The sequence below is a fragment of the Bufo gargarizans genome, chromosome 9 (genome assembly GCF_014858855.1).
Source record: "Bufo gargarizans isolate SCDJY-AF-19 chromosome 9, ASM1485885v1, whole genome shotgun sequence".
NCBI classification, from domain to species: domain Eukaryota; kingdom Metazoa; phylum Chordata; class Amphibia; order Anura; family Bufonidae; genus Bufo; species Bufo gargarizans.
The window spans coordinates 4,822,914-4,841,286 of NC_058088.1; the positions used below are offsets into that span (position 1 = coordinate 4,822,914).

At 45.4% G+C, this 18,373-nt stretch overlaps 1 protein-coding gene across 2 annotated transcripts in view; it reads right to left on the reverse strand.

The window, feature by feature from the left end:
* The window catches only part of LOC122946828 (galectin-4-like), a 43,474-nt gene that overhangs the window by 17,108 nt on the left and 7,993 nt on the right, over positions 1 to 18,373 (reverse strand). Inside the window, exon 2 of one of the 2 annotated variants that reach the window (XM_044306679.1) lies at positions 6,450 to 6,654. In XM_044306679.1, the coding sequence (XP_044162614.1) occupies positions 6,450 to 6,494 (45 nt within the window). In that variant the 5' untranslated portion in view covers positions 6,495 to 6,654. The remainder of the gene's footprint in view (positions 1 to 6,449; positions 6,655 to 18,373) is intronic. The other variant, XM_044306678.1, reaches the window with a different exon arrangement.

Below are 18,373 nucleotides of genomic sequence, written 5' to 3' on the forward strand. Positions count from 1 at the left end.
TACTGCAAAAGTACAAAATACAAAACTTGCCATTTTCTTAATAGCACTGCACAGAAAAGATAAATAAAATAGATAGAAGAACATGTGTTCATTAAAATAAGATTTTCCGAACACTGAACAAACAGGAACTTTTTAAACACCACCATAGTCAGCAGCAGCAATATGAGGTAATATACCGTATTTTTCGCCTCATAAGACGCACCTAGGTTTTTGAGGAGGAAAATAAAAAATATTTTAAACCGAAAAAGGTGTGCTTTTGGTGTGTTTTGAACTAATGGTGGTCTGTGGATGGCACTGTCCTGGAGGGGGGGGGGGGGGAATCTTTGGATGACACATATAGCATCTTAGGCTATGTGCCATCCACAGATCCCCCCCATAACAGTGTCCCTGCAGTGTTAATGACCCCCAATAGAGGGGCCGGCATCTAGAGATTAGGAACGACAGCGGGGACCGGTGCGGTCCCTGTATTCTAATGCACCAGCCCCGCTCACTGTTGTATAATCTTATCTAACCTGTAGGCATTGTTAAAATATAATCATCATGTGTAATCCAGCTGTATTACTTACAACTAAATTAGCATGTATTGCTTACATCTAGTAACAGAGGGAGGAAGCAGGCCGGCGCGTCACTCACCATGTCACGCGCCCGTGCCGCCTGCTTCATTCATAAAGTGGGCTGCGCAGGTGCATGACGTAGTGAGTGACGCGCTGCCCGGCCCGCCTCCTACGGAATTTAGTTGCAAGTAATACAGATGGATTGCACATAATTTTAACAATGCCTACAGGTTAGACAAGATAATCCAACAGTGAGCGGGGCCGGTGCATTAGAATACATGGACCACACCGGTCCCCGCTGCCATTCCTAATCCAGATGCCGGCGCCAAGTCCCTCCTCCCTCTGTTAATACACCCGCCGCCTGCGCTGTGCGGCGGCCGTGTATCATTGTAGATAATCAGAGCATTTTTGGGTCGGCCATATCGCCATCATAGATTATCGCGATACGATTGCTTTGGCGATATATCGTGCAGGCCTACTTTACACCAGTTAATGAGAAATCTCCCCATATACCAGTCACTAATAACGGGGATCTAATGGCATATTAAAAGATCAGTGCTAGCAGCGATCTGTATACATAAGCAGGCTGATCACATTCTCTGCATGCCTCCAAGTCCCCTCTGCACAGAGGATCCATATGAGGTCATCACTGACATCATGGGGTTCTTTAGCAACCACCTGCAATTTGGGCAGAGCTCCTGCATCAGGAACACAGCATTCAATAGGTGTTGAGGGGCTCTGACAGGGAAGGATTATTTCTTCTCCCAGTACAGGATTAAGGCCATACAGTTGGCCATCAGCATGCAAAGCACCAAGTATATTAAAGGCTGCAGGCACAGGGACCATGCCATTATTCATTCATGTACATAGTCTGGTCCGGAAGGGGTTAAGAGGAACCACTGGTCCGATGGCCTAGAGTCAAGCACAGTAGTCCTCTGCCTATAGACTGCCCTGCGGGAAGGAACCTGCTGAAGAGTGTGTACTCCTATGTAAATTATGGATATCTGTAGGCCAATTAGACATCCAGGGAGGGACATGGGGAAAGGCTGCAGAAGGCATTAGATGTCATGTGAAGTGCAGACAAACATGTTGACACCATGCATACCTTAACCAGGTTTTGCAGTTTAGAAAACCCACCATATTAGAAAATTCTGCATTAACAGAGGGCGTCCACTGTTTAGGATCTTCATCTAATGACCAGCGTGTGGAAGGGTTGCATCTCACCCTGGAGGACATTCCTGTCCTGCATCACACACAATCTAGTGATTTCAATGGGTAAATGTGTAGTGCTCAACTTCCCCTGTGGTGGCGCTACAGGGAAACTGAATAGTTACTGCCAGGGTTCCCCACAGATTACAGCTGATTGCTGGGGGTCCCAGCTGGGGGAAACTTTTAGTCTATTGTCAGGAGACCCTACTAACAAATAGGAACTGTCCAAAGCAGAGAACCCGTATAAAAAGGAGAGGCCTACTTGGTCGGAAGAGTCTAGGATGCCAGATATGCCAACACGTTGTAGGCTGAGCATGTGCACTAACCCAGACCTGGGGTAGGGGGAGGGGAATCTGCAAATGTTATGTTATATTTTATGGTTATGTTTGTATACTAGCAATGATGAGGTATGGTTGGCAGGGACAGGGTTAACCACCCTGTTCCTCCCCTATTGGTAGGAGTGGGTTGGTCCTACTTCCTGCCAGGAGGGGTCTAGCTAGTGCAGTGAGGAAGGAAGCACATTCAATGGCTCCTACTCCCAAGGGTCTTAGAGACCAGCAAGACTCGAACACCAGAGAGACTGGAACACCACCAGGAAACCTAAAAGCTACAGCAGTTAGTCAGCAGAGTGACCAGAAATCCACAGCTAAACAGACCCTGCTGCATGTGAGGAATGGCAGCTTAGACACCCATCACAGATTGTATCCAGGCCGGACCAACTCATCTGGATCCCATTATAGTCAATAGGCTCTGGTGGTGAATAGCAGTATCTGGCTAAGCTGGATATGGTGACCACCGGATAGCTTTAAAGCATATGGGAAACTAGCCTTACCTGCAGCCAAGGGTAAAATGGACTGGACAGGTTGCATTTTACCCTATTGTTTCCCCTGCATGTTTGCCAAGAAAAGGTGGAGATGAGGGGACTATGTCCTGGATAAATACTTGCATCAGACAGACATTCATCCAGTCCAACCAGGGTTAACCATGACACCGGCATTAAGTTGTTGGCACATCATGCCAACATTCTAAAGTTCTTCCAGATTAAAGCTAATGTTCATGGCCAGGGTAAAGGACGTGTCTGCAACTCATTTCACAATGTTCTATTCACTGTGCCTTCATCCAGTAACATTTGGTTCAGTAGAGATTTCTATTTGCATCTATTGACAGGCAAAGACCTCTGCATTCCTGTGACCCGTCACTACAATACCCAGTGCACTCTGCAGGCTATAGAGCAGGAGGAGCTCTGCAGATTGATAGATTTTTAGGATTTATGCATTGCCTTAAAGGGGTTGTCCCACGAAAGATATTCTACAGTTTTCAAACCAGCACCTCGATCTGAATTCTTTTATAATTGCAATTATTCAACAAAATGTATGTTATGACCACTGCTGTAGCGCAGATACGAGGAGGCCAGGACGGAAGATGCTGGGCATGTGTACCTATGCAAGCTTCCACATTTATGGGCACCAGAGAGGCTGGAGCGTATTCCATAGTGTGCAAGCACGTCCACCACTGCTGGATTGCAGTGTGGTCATAACCCCTGGAAACAAAGCATCGTAAAAGGTGATTGAAAAGTGAATCAAGCAAGCAAAGGAATCAATATGGAGAATCACAATACACCAGCAAGTGCAGCATATTAACTTTCACATGCCATTTGCCAAAGTGAGACAATCCCTTTAAGTAAAGAAAAAAAAAAAAAAAAGGCAAAGATATAAATTTTGTTTTACTGAATCTTTTCCCGCAAAACTATAGCAATCTGCTCAGCTCCTCCTGGTCTATAACTTGCTGCCTGCTGATTGCACTGCATTTCATGGTGACAGATCATCTTTAGGCTGGGTTCACACGGGTGTTGCGGGAAAATGCACGATTTTTCCCCGCGAGTGCAAAGCGTTTTAATGGTACCCATGGTGATGGATCATGTGACTGACCATGTGATGAGTGCAGTGATGTCACCACAGGTCCTTTTCCTCAAAAGAAGAGAAGCTGGGCTCCGCGAACAAGTGGATTAAGGAGAGTTAATTTTATTTATTTTTTTGAATCCCTCCATCCCTATTTTACTAAGCATTCTGTATTAAGAATGCTATTATTTTCCCTTATAGCCATGTTATAAAGGAAAATAAAGATCGGGTCCCCATCCCGATAGTCACCTAGCAACCATGCGGGAAAAATCCCACACTTGCTTGCGATTTTCACTCGTGAAGAATGCACAATATAGAGCATGCTGCAATTTTCACGCAACGCACGAGTGATGTGTGAAAGTCACCGCTCATGTGCACAGCCCCATAGAATTGAATGGGTCCAGATTCAGTGCGGGTGCAATGCGTTCAACCCGCGCGGAAATCTCGCCCGTCTGAAAGAGGCCTTAAGAATGGAACTCAAGAGCACAATGCACACTGACACACCCTGACAAACCCTTCTTCCTTGTGCACCGATGTGAATCGCTTGCTCTGTGCTTGTCATGCTTACACTGTCAGCAGTGGTTTTTGGCAGAGTATCTAATTTTCTGCATTATATAATAAAAAATTAAAAAAATTAATGAAATGAGAGGTCGGCTGGGGGCTCTGCAGCTCATGGGTGCTCAGAGGTAGACCACAAAAATTTCAGTCCCATTAATTGATGCCTGTTTATAGGTTTCTGTGAATAATTGCAATTTAGGGGCCCAAGACAGACAGTCAATCTACCACTCATGCAGTCTCTCATTCACCAAAAATTGAAGGTGAAAAAAATTAAATCATTTGTGGAGATCCTAGTGAGGTGGGCACTTCTATATGGGAGGATTGAGGTCCTCCACCTTCTAGAAATGTACTCCAGTCCCACTGGTGCAGTAGACAACAAAATCTGTAACGATGCCCTAGAAGTATTATCCTTTCACATTCCAGACGTGCGTCCCAGCCCCACCAAGGGCTAATGACCCTGTGACTTCAGTCAGTCTGGGACACCAGTCCAGAGTATGGAATCCAGCCTTACACAGGGTTCACACCTGAGAGTTTCTGAGACGCGCGTTTTAGTCGTGCGTTTTTATGCGCGTTTTTTGCAATAGTAAACGCGCGTTTGTGTGATTGACTGCAGTGTTGTCCAATGAGTCTATGGGCCAAAACGCGCGACAAACGCCCAAAAAAAGCTCAAGAACTTGTTTATGCGTCGGGCGTTTTACAGTCCGTTCAAACGCTCTGTAAAACGCTCAAGTGGGAACCAGGGCCATAGGGAAGCATTGGTTTTCACGTGTTGAGCGTTTTACAGCGCGTTTGAACGCGCTGTAAAACGCTCAGGTGTGAACTTACCCTTATGGTACTGCTCTCCTCATATGGCCTGGATGGACCTTTTGGACCACTTTAGGCTCCAGGACACAGGCACGACTACAACCTCCGCACCCCTTAAATTTACCCTAATGACCATGCTATCTGTTGCAAAAACAACATCTAGAAGGATATCCATAGAAGTATGGAATAAATCCACTGTATAGAAACAAAAGCAAAAACCGTATGGGTCCTCACAGGAAGGTTGGCACAGACGCCCAGTAAAACAGTATACAGTACATAGAAATAACTGGGTGAGGCTTTGTCTTGTGTCCAGCACCATTCCTCTCAATTTCCCAGGACAACCCAGTAAAAAATTTTTGGGAGGGGAAATCACACACAGGTAGGTAGATTTAGCTGGTACCATTCTAGAATTAATTTTTGGGGGTTAAAAAACTTTTAGTAGTCAAAATGATTACAAAAATTACGTCAGTCTGCCATTATGGTGGCTTTCACAGTCTACTTGTAATAGGTAGACTAGATGTGACAGACATTATGCACAAGGAGATGGATGATGTGAACACAAGTGAGACACACCTAAAATGCCTGTCTGTTGAATTCCAGAAGACCTGTAAAATGATACAACCTGGAAGAGGCAGAAGAAGAATTGTGTGTAGCCTGGGGGTGGGGAGAGGTGTATGTGGCCGGTTCTGATGGGTCACCAACATACCGCACTGCTGTGACCAGGCTATCTAGATACAGGGTGAGGCAAACAACTGTCCCAGGTGAAGGAAAGTCTAGACCTGGTACAGAAGACCTTGTACGTCTCAGATTTTAATACATAAGGGTCGTACCAGGAAGTTTAAAACATATCCAGCTCTTAGAAGGTTGTAGATGTCCTACAGGTCAATACAGGTATGATATTGTACATATGTAGAGGTTGATTGATTAAGTAACATAGGTCCAGGAACATGCACAGATACGAGGGGGACCCATAAAAAAAAAAATGGGGATCCTCTCCTGTTGTATAATGCCGTCACTTCCCTGCCATTCCAAGAGGGTGTGGTCCTACGCTTCGTCCTTTCCATCCAGCCGAGTAATCCTCACTGCAGGTTTCCCACATTTTGTGATATCTGCGATAAGGGGGGTCCTTGTGCAGATTCACCGCACCAATAGGGAAAGAGAAGAGATGTGCCCCCCAATCTACATAGGTAAAAATACCTGTATGGTACATGCATAGATCCTTTCCACTTACAACCCCCCAAACCTGTGGTTGCCAGCCCTGTAACCCATCTGCATGTCCTATCCTAATACCGTCCTATGGAAAGTCCCAAATACTGTTCTCAGAGTAAACACTCCCAATATTGGCTTGTAAAAATGCTAAATGCAATGAAATGAAGGAAATGATTATAGTACAGCTGTACATGATCGCCAAGCAGTAAGTACTCACGGGGTTGTAGGCGGGTTGGTAGCCTGGAGCGGGTACAAATGCCATGTTTGCTGCGGTGAGGAGTTGCTCAATACAAAAATTTTCAAGAAGACGAAGGATGCTTTATACCCCCGAGAGAAGGGGCAGGGCCGGAGCTTGTAGTATGTCTCATTAAAACTGGAAAATCCACTTCATACCACAAGTCAGCAACCTAGGGAGACTCCTGCTGGAAGACACACACAGCGTAGTGGTCACGTGAAGCAGATCCAGAGCCGCTTATAATAGTACATCAGTGAGCTTACTGCTTCGTAATAACAGAACTAACAATACTTCACCAAGATGGGTGAAAAAGCATGGCCCTGATTTAGCACTTTAACTCCAGAATTCTGGCTTTAATGAGGCTTTTGCAACTTTTTGGACTTGTGCAACTTTTAGCATTTTTACGCCCCTCATTCTAGTTTTGCAGTATCTGAAGGAAAGTGGGCATGGTTAGCTATGCTAAGGGTACTTTCACACTAGCGTTATTCTTTTTCGGTAAAGGGTCTCAATACCGTTTGGTCCCAATGCTTTCTAAATGGAAAACAATCCGTTCAGTATGCATCAGGAGGTCTTCTGTTCCTTGTACGGTATTTGAACGGACAAAATACCGCAGCTTGCTGCAGTACTTTTTCTGGCCAAAATTACGGAACACTACTGCACTTGCTGGATCAGGCATTAACTTCCATAGAAATGTATTAATGCGGCATCTGGTACCAAGTGTTCCAGAAATTACTGCATCGCCGGATCCGGTTTTCCGGTCTGCGCAGTTCTTTCTAGCTTTGAAAAAAATAAAAAAATTATACCGGATTAGTTATTCCGGATGATAACAAAAAGACAGATCCGGTATTTCAATGAATAAGTCTAACGGATCCACATTCAGAAAAAAATAAAATTAAATAGATATCCGTTTGCATTAAAGTACCCTAATAAGTTTCACTCCAGATTTATCCCTGACTTTTTTTTTTTAAGTCACACAAGTCGCAATCTGACTTACGTAAGAGGGTGGAGTAGCAAACACAATAGTGTTAGGTTTACATGTGTGCACAGGTCCTGTCAGGGTTAGCAATCTGTAGAATTTATCATGAGGGTAATAATTTGGAGTCTGCTTTGGTGGACTTTATCAAATGTCTCATGTTTGATAGGTTTAAGGAAGAGACAAAATTTAACACTTTGTAGGAAAGCTTCTCCAGTTTTTCCTACTCCGCCCTCCTAACGGAGTGAGATTGCAACTTGTTGTGCTACTTAAAAAAAAACCTGGAGTGAAACCCATTAAGGCTAATTTCACACTTGCGTTTCTATTTTCCTGTATTGAGATCCATCATAGGGTCTTAATACCGGAGAAAAACGCTTTGACAAGGAATGGGAACAAAACATAACTGGACAGAACGGAATGCTCCAAAAAACATTTTGTTTGGTTGTATTCCCATACCTCAGAGCAAACTACAGCAAGCTGCGATTTTCTCTCAGTCATGGGATGCGGAGCAAAACTGATCCGGCATGACCCATAATGCAAGTCAATGGGAACGGATCCGTTTAACTCTGACAATCGAAAACGGATCCATTCCCCATTGACTTTCATGACAGATCAGTCTTGGGTATGTTAAAGATAATACAACCGGATCCGTTCATAACGGATGCAGGCGGTGGTATGATCAGTAACTGAAGCGTTTTTGCTGAGCCCTGCCGGATCCAGCAAAGACGCAAGTGTGAAAGTAGCCTAGCACAGCTAACCATGCCCACTGTCCCACCCACATTTCAAGTGAGTGGTGTAAAACCCAAAAAGTTGCAAAATTGTTGTGCAAGTTGAAAACAGTCAGCGTTTGTAACTTTTCTGAAGCCGGAATTTTGGAGTGAAGGCATGATAAATCAGGGCCATGGATCGATTGCTAACACCCACATGCCATGAATTGATCAACTGCCTCCAGCATAACCTACAAACATCTCCATTAAAGCACTTAGGGCTCAAGCACATAAGAGTATTTTTTCGCCTGTGTCAGTTTTGTTTTATTGCAGCCCATACACGGAACCATTCACTTCAACGGGATCGCAAAAAACAGAAATTACGCAGTGTGCATTCCGTATCCATATGTTTGCTCCGCGAAAAAATAAATTAAAAACAACATGTCCTATTTATGGACTAGGATATGACTGTTCCACTATGAGCCAGCCGTTCCACAAAACGCGGAATGCACACAGCCGGTAATTTTGCGGATCTGCAATTTGCGGACCACAAAAAAAAAAAAAAAAAAGGGGTTGTGTGCCCTTAGTATACGCGTCAATCAGAATGCATACACCCACTCACCATTTTAAGGTGGCCTCATGAGTGGGTTCCTACTCTAATTTGGCGCAGTGGCAGATGGCATCCACCACTGCAGTTAGTAGACCCAGCAGACAAACAACATTACTAGGTATCAGGCTAAGGCCCCACAGGCACAGCATCGCACAATGTGAACAGATCGCAAAAGCTCACCTCTCCATGTGATCTCAGAAACCTAAAGTGAGCCCAATTAGGAGCTTATTAACCCTTATGCAGACTTCTGCTAATTAAAACACCTGAATCGAATGGGAGGAGTGCTGACACCATGGAAAAAAATAAAAAAAGTAAAAAATGAGGGGATAGAATGCAAATTTAGCAATCTGTAGAAAAAAAGAAATGGGGGTGATTTATCCAAGACTGGCTTTTGACGTAGGTCTTTGATAGCTCGTGCTGCCAGAGGATGAGCCTAATTTAGGACGAGGCGCATGCATTAGGCCCATCCTCTGGCAGTCCATGCGCCAGGAGTGAAAACTACTCCAGTCCCTGATCGGATGCCTGTATCCAGAAGTAAATGTTAGTGAATTTGCCAGGGCCAAAATATTGTCACACGGGAGTTAAAAGGTTGCAAAAAGGGGTCTTGCGACTTTTTTTTTTATGCCAGACTGGTGTAAGTAAATGACCCCCATGGATCCCACATCCACATGCCATGCATTGACCCACTGCCTCCCAGCATAATCTACAAACACCTTTATTGAGGCACCTAGTATACGCTTCTGTCAAAATGCATTTATTTTGGCCTCATGCACACAACCGTTGTTTTGGTCCGCATCCGAGCCGCAGTATTTGCGGATTGGATGCCGACCCATTCACTTCAACGGGGTCGCAAAAGATGCGGACAGCACTCCGTGTGCTGTCCGCATCCGTTGCTCCGTAAAAAATATATAACCTGTCCTATTCTTGTCCGTTTTATGGACAAGAATAGGCAGTTATATCAATGGCTGTCCGTGCCTTTTTTTTCTGCAAATGGCGGAACGCACACGGACGCCATCCGTGTTTTGTGGCCCCATGTTGTAGTCGGGTCCGAATTACCAGGGGGTGGGGCTAACACAAGTAGACTGGGTCAGCAATACCATAATGCAACACAAAAAACCACAGTGCAGCACAAACTACTGCTCCAGCAGAATCTAATACTACAGTACAGCACAAAATACTGTCCAGGCAGCATAAAATACCTCTCAAGAAGCTGCCCATCTTTGGTCTTCAGTACCCGCTGCTGCATTCTGTCCTCCTCCTCCAGTTGTCTCTAATTATGATATGGAAGAAGGGGCTAGGCAGGTGAGACGTGGTCATAGCTCTGACCCATCCCTACCATCAGCAAGCTGTCTGTATTCCAGCACTACCAAACATAAGGAGAATATAGCACTACATACCTATTACATCCAGTGATCTCTTGTCTGACGTTCTCTAATGTTCTCTTTCCTCATCTTCTCCATTCTGCCCAGAGCACCATGATGACCTCTTTTAGGCACATCTCATCTCTGCAGAGTTTGCCTCACAGACATTTTTTATTCCTCATTTCTCCATCCTCCTCCTTACCCTCTCAATACAAACTCCCCATGCTAGTGCCCCAACAGTGTCATCCTGTTGTCACCCTCTATACTATGCCTACTGTGCTTCTTACTGCACCTAAATACTATGCAATAGTGCCTCCAGTAGTACGAATGCCCCCTATAGTGACCCCAGTAGAGTAGATCCCAGTTTAGTTTCCCTAGTAGTTACAAACCCCCTATAGTGTCCCTAGTAATAATAATGCTCCCTATAGTAGCCACATTAATAATTATGCCCCACTATAGTGGCCTCAGTGGTAATAATTCTCCCTATAGTGATCACAGCAGCAATAATGTCCCTTATAGTGCCCCCACTTATAATAATACCCCTATAGTGCCACCAATATTAATATGTTCTTCAATAGTGCCATTAGCAATAATAATGCCCATATAATGTCAACTTCATAAATAATGCACCCTGAATTCCTTGATCAATAATGCCCTAATAGTGCCACCACTAATGCCCCTATAGAGCCCCAGTATTAAAAAAGACCCCTATAGTTTCCCATATACTGCACCCTGTAGGGCCATGTGGATAAAAAAAAAACCTTACCACAAGTGTCTTTCTTGCCCAAGCCACTCTCTGCACCCTTTTCCCCCCTGCTTCCACTGCCAGTCTATGGATCTAATTCTGACTGATAGGGCCACAGTCATCCCACCTAGCCTGCCAATCAAAAAGGAGAGGGAGGAGCTAGCAGAGGAAGCAGAAGGAGCAGGGGTGCACAGAATGGCTTGGGCCCGCCCCCAGTGCACTTAACTGCTCATCTGCATATGGATTAAAAGTACTCTTTCTCCAAAATGAAGCAAAGGATTGCTAAGTGAAATATATCATTGCATTCAGCTAAGCTTAGCCATACTCATTTTAATTAAAACAATGTTTATAACAACTACTTCCCTCTATAAGTACAGGGTGGGCCATTTATATGGATACACCTTAATAAAATGGGAATGGTTGGTGATATTAACTTCCTGTTTGTGGCACATTAGTATATGTGAGGGGGGAAACTTTTCAAGATGGGTGGTGACCATGGCGGCCATTTTGAAGTTGGCCATTTTGAATCCAACTTTTGTTTTTTCAATAGGAAGAGGGTCATGTGACACATCAAACGTATTGGGAATTTCACAAGAAAAACAATGGTGTGCTTGGTTTTAACTTTATTCTTTCATGAGTTATTTACAAGTTTCTCTTTGTTTACAGCCATTGACATGTCGCCGAGGTTAACACGTGCGGAGCGGATAGAAATTGTGTTGATGTCTGGTGAACGCAGTAACCGGGTCTTTGCAGCAGATTTCAATGCAAGACAGCCTACGAGACCACCCATCTCCCATGCTACAGTTAGCAAACTGCTTGCTAAGTTTCGTGAAACTGGTTCAGTGTTGGATTTGCCAAAATGTGGACGCATGAAATCTGTCACTAATGAAGAAACATCAGTGGCTGTCCTAGCTTCATTCAGCAAGAGCCCACAGCGTAGCACTCGCCGCATGTCACTGGAGAGTGGCATTAGTCGAACATCCCTTCGGCGGATATTTGCTACTCACAAATGGCACCCTTACAAACTCCAGCTACTGCAGCATCTCAACGAGGATGACCCAGATCGGCGCACTGAATTTGCTGAATGGGCAAAACAAAAATTGGAACAGGACCCTCAGTTTACGCAGAAGATTTTGTTGGTGAAGTTAACAAACAAAACCACTGCTATTGGTCTGACACTAACCCACATTGGATAGATCCCTCCAAGACTGTTGTAACCGAAAAATTGATGGTATGGTGTGGTATATGGGGTACAAAGATAGTGGGGCCATTCTTCATCAATGGAAACCTCAAGGCCACTGGATATGCGAAATTGCTACATGATGATGTGTTTCCCTCTTTATGCACTGAAGCTGGCACGTTCCCTGAGTTTTTCCAGCAAGATGGTGCACCACCACATTATGGGTGTCAGGTCCGAGCATTCCTAGATGAACAGTTTCCTGGAAAGTGGATTGGTCGTCGTGGGCCAGTTGAATGGCCCCCAAGGTCTCCCGATCTGACCCCCTTTAGACTTTTATCTTTGGGGTCATCTGAAGGCAATTGTCTATGCTGTGAAGATACGAGATGTGCAGCACCTGAAACTACGGATACTGGAAGCCTGTGCTAGCATTTCTCCTGCGGTGCTGCTATCAGTGTGTGAAGAGTGGGAGAAGAGGGTTGCATTGACAATCCAACACAATGGGCAGCACATTGAACACATTTTATAAGTGGTCAGAAACTTGTAAATAACTCATGAAAGAATAAAGTTACGTTAAAACCAAGCACACCATCGTTTTTCTTGTGAAATTCCCAATAAGTGTGATGTGTCACATGACCCTCTTCCTATTAAAAAAACAAAAGTTGGATTCAAAATGGCCGACTTCAAAATGGCCACCATGGTCACCACCCATCTTGAAAAGTTTCCCCCCTCACATATACTAATGTGCCACAAACAGGAAGTTAATATCACCAACCATTCCCATTTTATTAAGGTGTATCCATATAAATGGCCCACCCTGTATATTCCACAGTAAATAAACAGATGTGTTTTTTGCTTCTTTATTGGATAGTTTCTGGAGATATCAATTCCTAAGAATGTTTGTTTCTGTTCCTTTGTCATCAGAATTTACTTTGAAATTACTTTTTTGCTTTATAAGACGCGCCTGATCATAAGAAGCACTTAGGGCTTAGGCTACTTTCACATTAGCGTTCAGGGCTCCGCTTGTGAGTTCCGTTTGAAGGCTCTCACAAGCGTCCCCGAACGGATCCGTCCAGCCCTAATGCATTCTGAGTGGATGCGGATCCGCTCAGAATGCATCAGTCTGGCTCCGTCTGTCCTCTGCTCCGCTCAGCAGGCGGACACCTGAACGCTGCTTGCAGCTTTCGGGTGTCCGCCTGGCCGTGCGGAGGCAAACTGATCCGTCCAGAGTTACAATGGAAGTCAATGGGGGCGGATCCGTTCGAAGGTGACACAATATGGCGCATTTTTCAAACGGATCCGTCCCCCATTGACTTTTAATGTAAAGTCTGGACGGATCCGTCTGAATACAAATTGTACTTAGGCTTTTTTAGTGAAATATAATGCAGACGGTTACGTCTGAACGGATCCCATCGTCTGCATTATAGGAGCGGATCCGTCTGTACAAATACCAGACGGATCCGCTCCGAACGCAAGTGTGAAAGTAGCCTTAGAGGGGGAAAATACGTTTTTTTTTCATCAGACCCCCAGTTTTCATAAGACCTCAGATTAGACCCCCAGTCTTTATCACACCTCAATTCAGACCCCGCCAGTCCTCATTGGACCTTAGATCAGACAGTAAAATAAATAAAACAACTTACCTCTTCTGCTCCGAACGACGTGCTCTTCCTGCACTCACCATCAGGTATGTGCACTATGTCCTGTCGCTATACGCAGTCAGGACAGTGCAGCGTGCGGCCCAGATGAAGACCAAGGAGGGGTGAGTAGGGTGGTTTCAGTCCTTTGGCTTTCTTTTATCTGCCACACTGTGGACTATACACAAAAGGTGGCTTCTGTTCATTGCACTGTCTCCCTGAGGTGAGTATGTATGCCAGGAAAGGTGTTCTAAAATATCTCTAGGAATTACAGTGGTAGTGGCCCTGCTGAAGTGTTGTGTCACTATGAACTCCCTCAGGCTGTCGCTCCCTGGTGATTGGTGCAGTGGAGATATAGTACTGAAGAAGGACTCTACAGTAAAATGCCACAAAGTCTTTTTTACAAAGTGTAACGTACCACTTGAAATGCATACATTTCACCAGGATGTCACCAGGATTTTGGGTATAATGCTGAGGACATGGGTTGCTAGATGGCCACTAGCACATCTGCAATATCCAGTCCCCATAGCTCTGTGTGCTTTTATTGTGTTAAAAAAACAAAACGATTTGATACATATGCAAATTAACATAAAAGAGTCATATCTTACTTGTGTGACCAGAGAAGAGTCATATTTTCAAGCTCTGACTCATCTCAGGTTAATTTGCATATGTATCAAATTGGTTGTTATACACAATAAAAGCACACAGAGCTATGGGGACTGGGTATTGCGGATGTGCTAGTGGCCATCTAGCAACCCATGTCCTCAGCTCTATACACAAAATCCCGGTGACAGGTTTCCTTTAAGTGCAATTCTCTCTGGCACCAGCAAGGATTTGGAGGCAATTCTGCACTTAGTTGATACTAGCCTAGTTGTTGTTTGGTGATGGGTGGCTTGGCTGTAGTCCTTCACCTTACAGCAGTGTCTGCAGATGCAGAAGTAGCCATTCACTCTGATGTCTGGAATCTCAAGGCTTTTTAAATGAGGACAATTTGGAGTAGTTATTGCTAGAGAAATCTGTAACAGGAGCACAGCAAGTTGCTTTCTGTCCTCTCTGTAGCGTCTCAGCAACTCTCCCTCTTGGCAGGACCAGCCCACACCCACCAAGAGGGTTAACCACCCTGGTACTGCCAACCTTTGCCATCTTTTCCATGCTGGGAACTATGGCCTGAAGCAAACAGTAAAATACACAACACATAACAATAAGAAATTTGTAGGACCGCCAGGTCTGGGGTACTACACAGTGGCTTGGGACTATTCCCCCCACACCGCCACCTTGGTGTTTTCTTGCGTTACAACCCGAAATAAAAATACATTTTTTTAAAATTTTATATAATGGATCTGACAAATCTGTACAAATCTGTACAGGGGAATGGAAAAAATACCCTGTATGAAATATCAATGACTAAATAAAATGACTAAATAAAAACTGAAAAGTTGTGAATGCATATGTATTCACTCCCTTTGCTATAAGGTCTGGTCCAACCAATTAATAGCCAGAGTCACATAATTAGGTAAATAAGGTCCCTATCACCACAGTAGCCTTCGCGTCTGCTTTGGGCCCTGCAGTAGACGTAGTACCTGGGTCATAATGGATGTTTGTCATCCATTACAGGCTGGGCCTCACTCCCTGGCCTGTGCGGTGACAGCATTGTGCCTGCTAGGCTAAGTAGAACAGGGTACCCGCCGAGGATCATTCCGCAGCCTGTCCTCGGCCCATGCACTCTCTCTTATCTCAGCAGGTACAATGATGTCACTGCATCAAGCTTGCTGGGCAGAGCATGAGGAGTTTCATTCATTGGGGGAACAGGGCTAGGTGAAGATTAGTGGGAGCATTTCTGTAGGGGGGTATTAAGAGGCCAAAACTACTGTTTGGGGGGCAAAAGGGGGCCATTTTACTGTGCATGGAGACACTAAGAGGGCATAACTACTGTGTAGGGAGCAGTAAGGCAGCAAAAGTACTGTGAAGAGGGCATTATATTGTATAGGTGCACTTACGCTCCTATGTGTCTGCAACACTACTGTTTAACTGGGGGGTCAAACTGCTAGGATTTGAGTTATCTGATCCCGGCAGTGAGAGCTGGCTGCCTGCTATATAATATAGCCAACTTCTACAAGTGATGATGCAGATCCCACTCCTGAGCCTGTGCCATTGCCATAATGTATTATAACAGTTTAGAGTCTATGACTTTGGCTTTCCAAAGCTTAGCCAATTCGATTCTATATGCAACAAAAGTATGAGTGATCGAAAATCGGGTCAGAGGATTCAATTTGTCCATGTTTAATAGTGCTAACTCAGGAGAGATCACCATTGATTTACCTGTCACCATACTAACTAGTGTGGTCATATCTTCTATTCTTATGGCTCTATGTTGTGCCATTCCTTTATTATTTCTACTAGAAGATATGAATGAATTGCTAGCAGTCTGCAGTAAGGGTACAGAGGGGCGGTAACCAGTTGGAGGTGTGCACCTGCACAGATTAACTCTATCCAATCAGGGTTGTCATTTTCAGACTGTGCAGGTACACAAATCCAACTGGTTACCACCTGTGATGGACTGAACCGTCACTGGGGATGCTGGAGAGGCCTGAGGGCTAGCCTCCTTCCTATGGACTATGGACCCAGAACTATAAAGATCCCCCCACTTCCCCCTTTCAGTCTCTTGGGGTTACAAGGAACTATTAACCCTGATTTATGTGTGGAGTATTATAGGCCATGTTATGTTTTATTAGTTCAGTAGAGGAATCTACCAACCCCAGACCACCCCCCTCCACTGGCTCATTATTCTAGAAAGGGAAAAGTGTGTAGCTTCTGCCTGTGAGTGATTACGTTATCCCATTGTGTTGGTTAATTGTATCACAGGTGGGTGTTTTCTGCCTCTAACTGCATGTGATTGGTTTATGTAAAAAACTGTCTCAGTCTTCCACAAGGTCCCCCATGGAAGTGTCCCTTGCTGAAGGACCTGCATAAAAGGCTGACATGTTGCCCCATTAAAGGGTCCTGTTCTACCCTTCATGAAGTCTGGGCTCATGTTTGTTGGATTGGAGAACTACACTCTGGGGATTGCTATAATCATTATACTCTCCAGAGTATAATCCCTAGCTCTTGTAAGAGCTGTTCCTGTTCCTGCATCGCTCTCTTCCTTCAGTGCACCCACTGGAACCTGGAAGCCTTGTTGTAGGTCCAGGGTGGGTAGAAGATGGCAAGATCCCAACCAAGCTGCGGCAGTTCGAGGGGTCTGCAGTGCTTATGGTGTCAAGTGGAGTGCTTGGAGTCCTCGGGAAGCACTAGGAACATCCATTAACGGAGGTACCTATTCAGGGTGCCAGGGGATCCGTTACAGTGGTGGCAGCAGTGGTATGGCGTCCTAGTGCGAGGAGAAGCAGCTCGGAGACACCGTTTGTGGATTTATAATTAGGGTAACGCTAGTACTTGTACAGCGACCCTGGTGACCGCAGCATGGAATCAGCTAGTTCTTGGACAGCGTTCCATGAGGAAGAGGAGGATCACCCAGATAACAGGGATGCAGTCCAGAAAGGCATATAGCACGAGGCCCTGGAGGACGTGCAGCGTCGGCGGGGCGAGAGTCTCCCGAGTGAGGAGCAGAGATTGCGAATGCGATAGGAGCTGCGAATGCCTCTACTGGGAGAGCAGCCCCTGAAGGGGTGTGTGTCGGAGCGCGAGACCCTGGTATAGCAGGAGACCTGGCTGGATGATGCATACCAGGCACTATGGGAGGACCCACAGTCTGCAGATGGAGATGGGACCGAGGTCTCCCTACCGGCCCTGCAGGGATGCTGGGCAGCCGGCCCAGATCCCCGGTGGCCGTGTGTTATAAAGGGAGAAAAGACAACCAGTCTCTCTCCCCAGCTGCAGCCCGTGTCACAGCAGCAAGCATCACTGGGAGTGGAGATGGTCGCTACCCCTACCCATCAGCATTCCAGGGAGAGGAGATAATCGGTCGATCTCCCCAGCGGCAGAGGGCATTCCAGGGAGAAGAGGTAGCCAACCTCTCTCCCCAGCGGCAGTGTGGTTACCCAGGAGATGATATGGGTGGCATCACTCTCCTGCAGCAGAGTCAAGTGGACCAGTTGGAAGAGGTTCTGTATGCATGTCCGACTAACCCAGGTTCAGACCAGTTGGGGGTCTGGTAACTGGTTAGTCTACTGTTGGGAGGGGAGAAATGTGATGGACTGAACCGTTACTGGGGCTGCTGGAGAGGCCTGAGGGCTAGCCTCCTTCCTACGGACTATGGACCCAGAACTATGGAGATCCCCCCACTTCCTCATTTCAGTCTCTTGGGGTTACAAGGAACTATTAACCCTGATTTATGTGTGGAGTATTATAGACCTTGTTATGTTTTATTAGTTCAGTAGAGGAATCTACCAACCCCTGACCACCACCCTCCCCTGGCTCATTATTCTACAAAAGGAAAAGTGTGTAGCTTCTGCCTGTGAGTGATTACGTTATCCCATTGTGTTGGTTAATTGTATCACATGTGTGTGTTTTCTGCCTGTAACTGCATGTGATTGGTTTATGTGAGAAACACAAGGTCCCCCATAAGAGTGTCCCTTGCTGGAAGACCTGCATAAAAGGCTGACATGTTGCCCCAATAAAGGGTCCTGTTCTACCCTTTATGAAGTCTGGGCTCATGTTTGTTGGATTGGAGAACTACACTCTGGGGATAGCTATATTCATT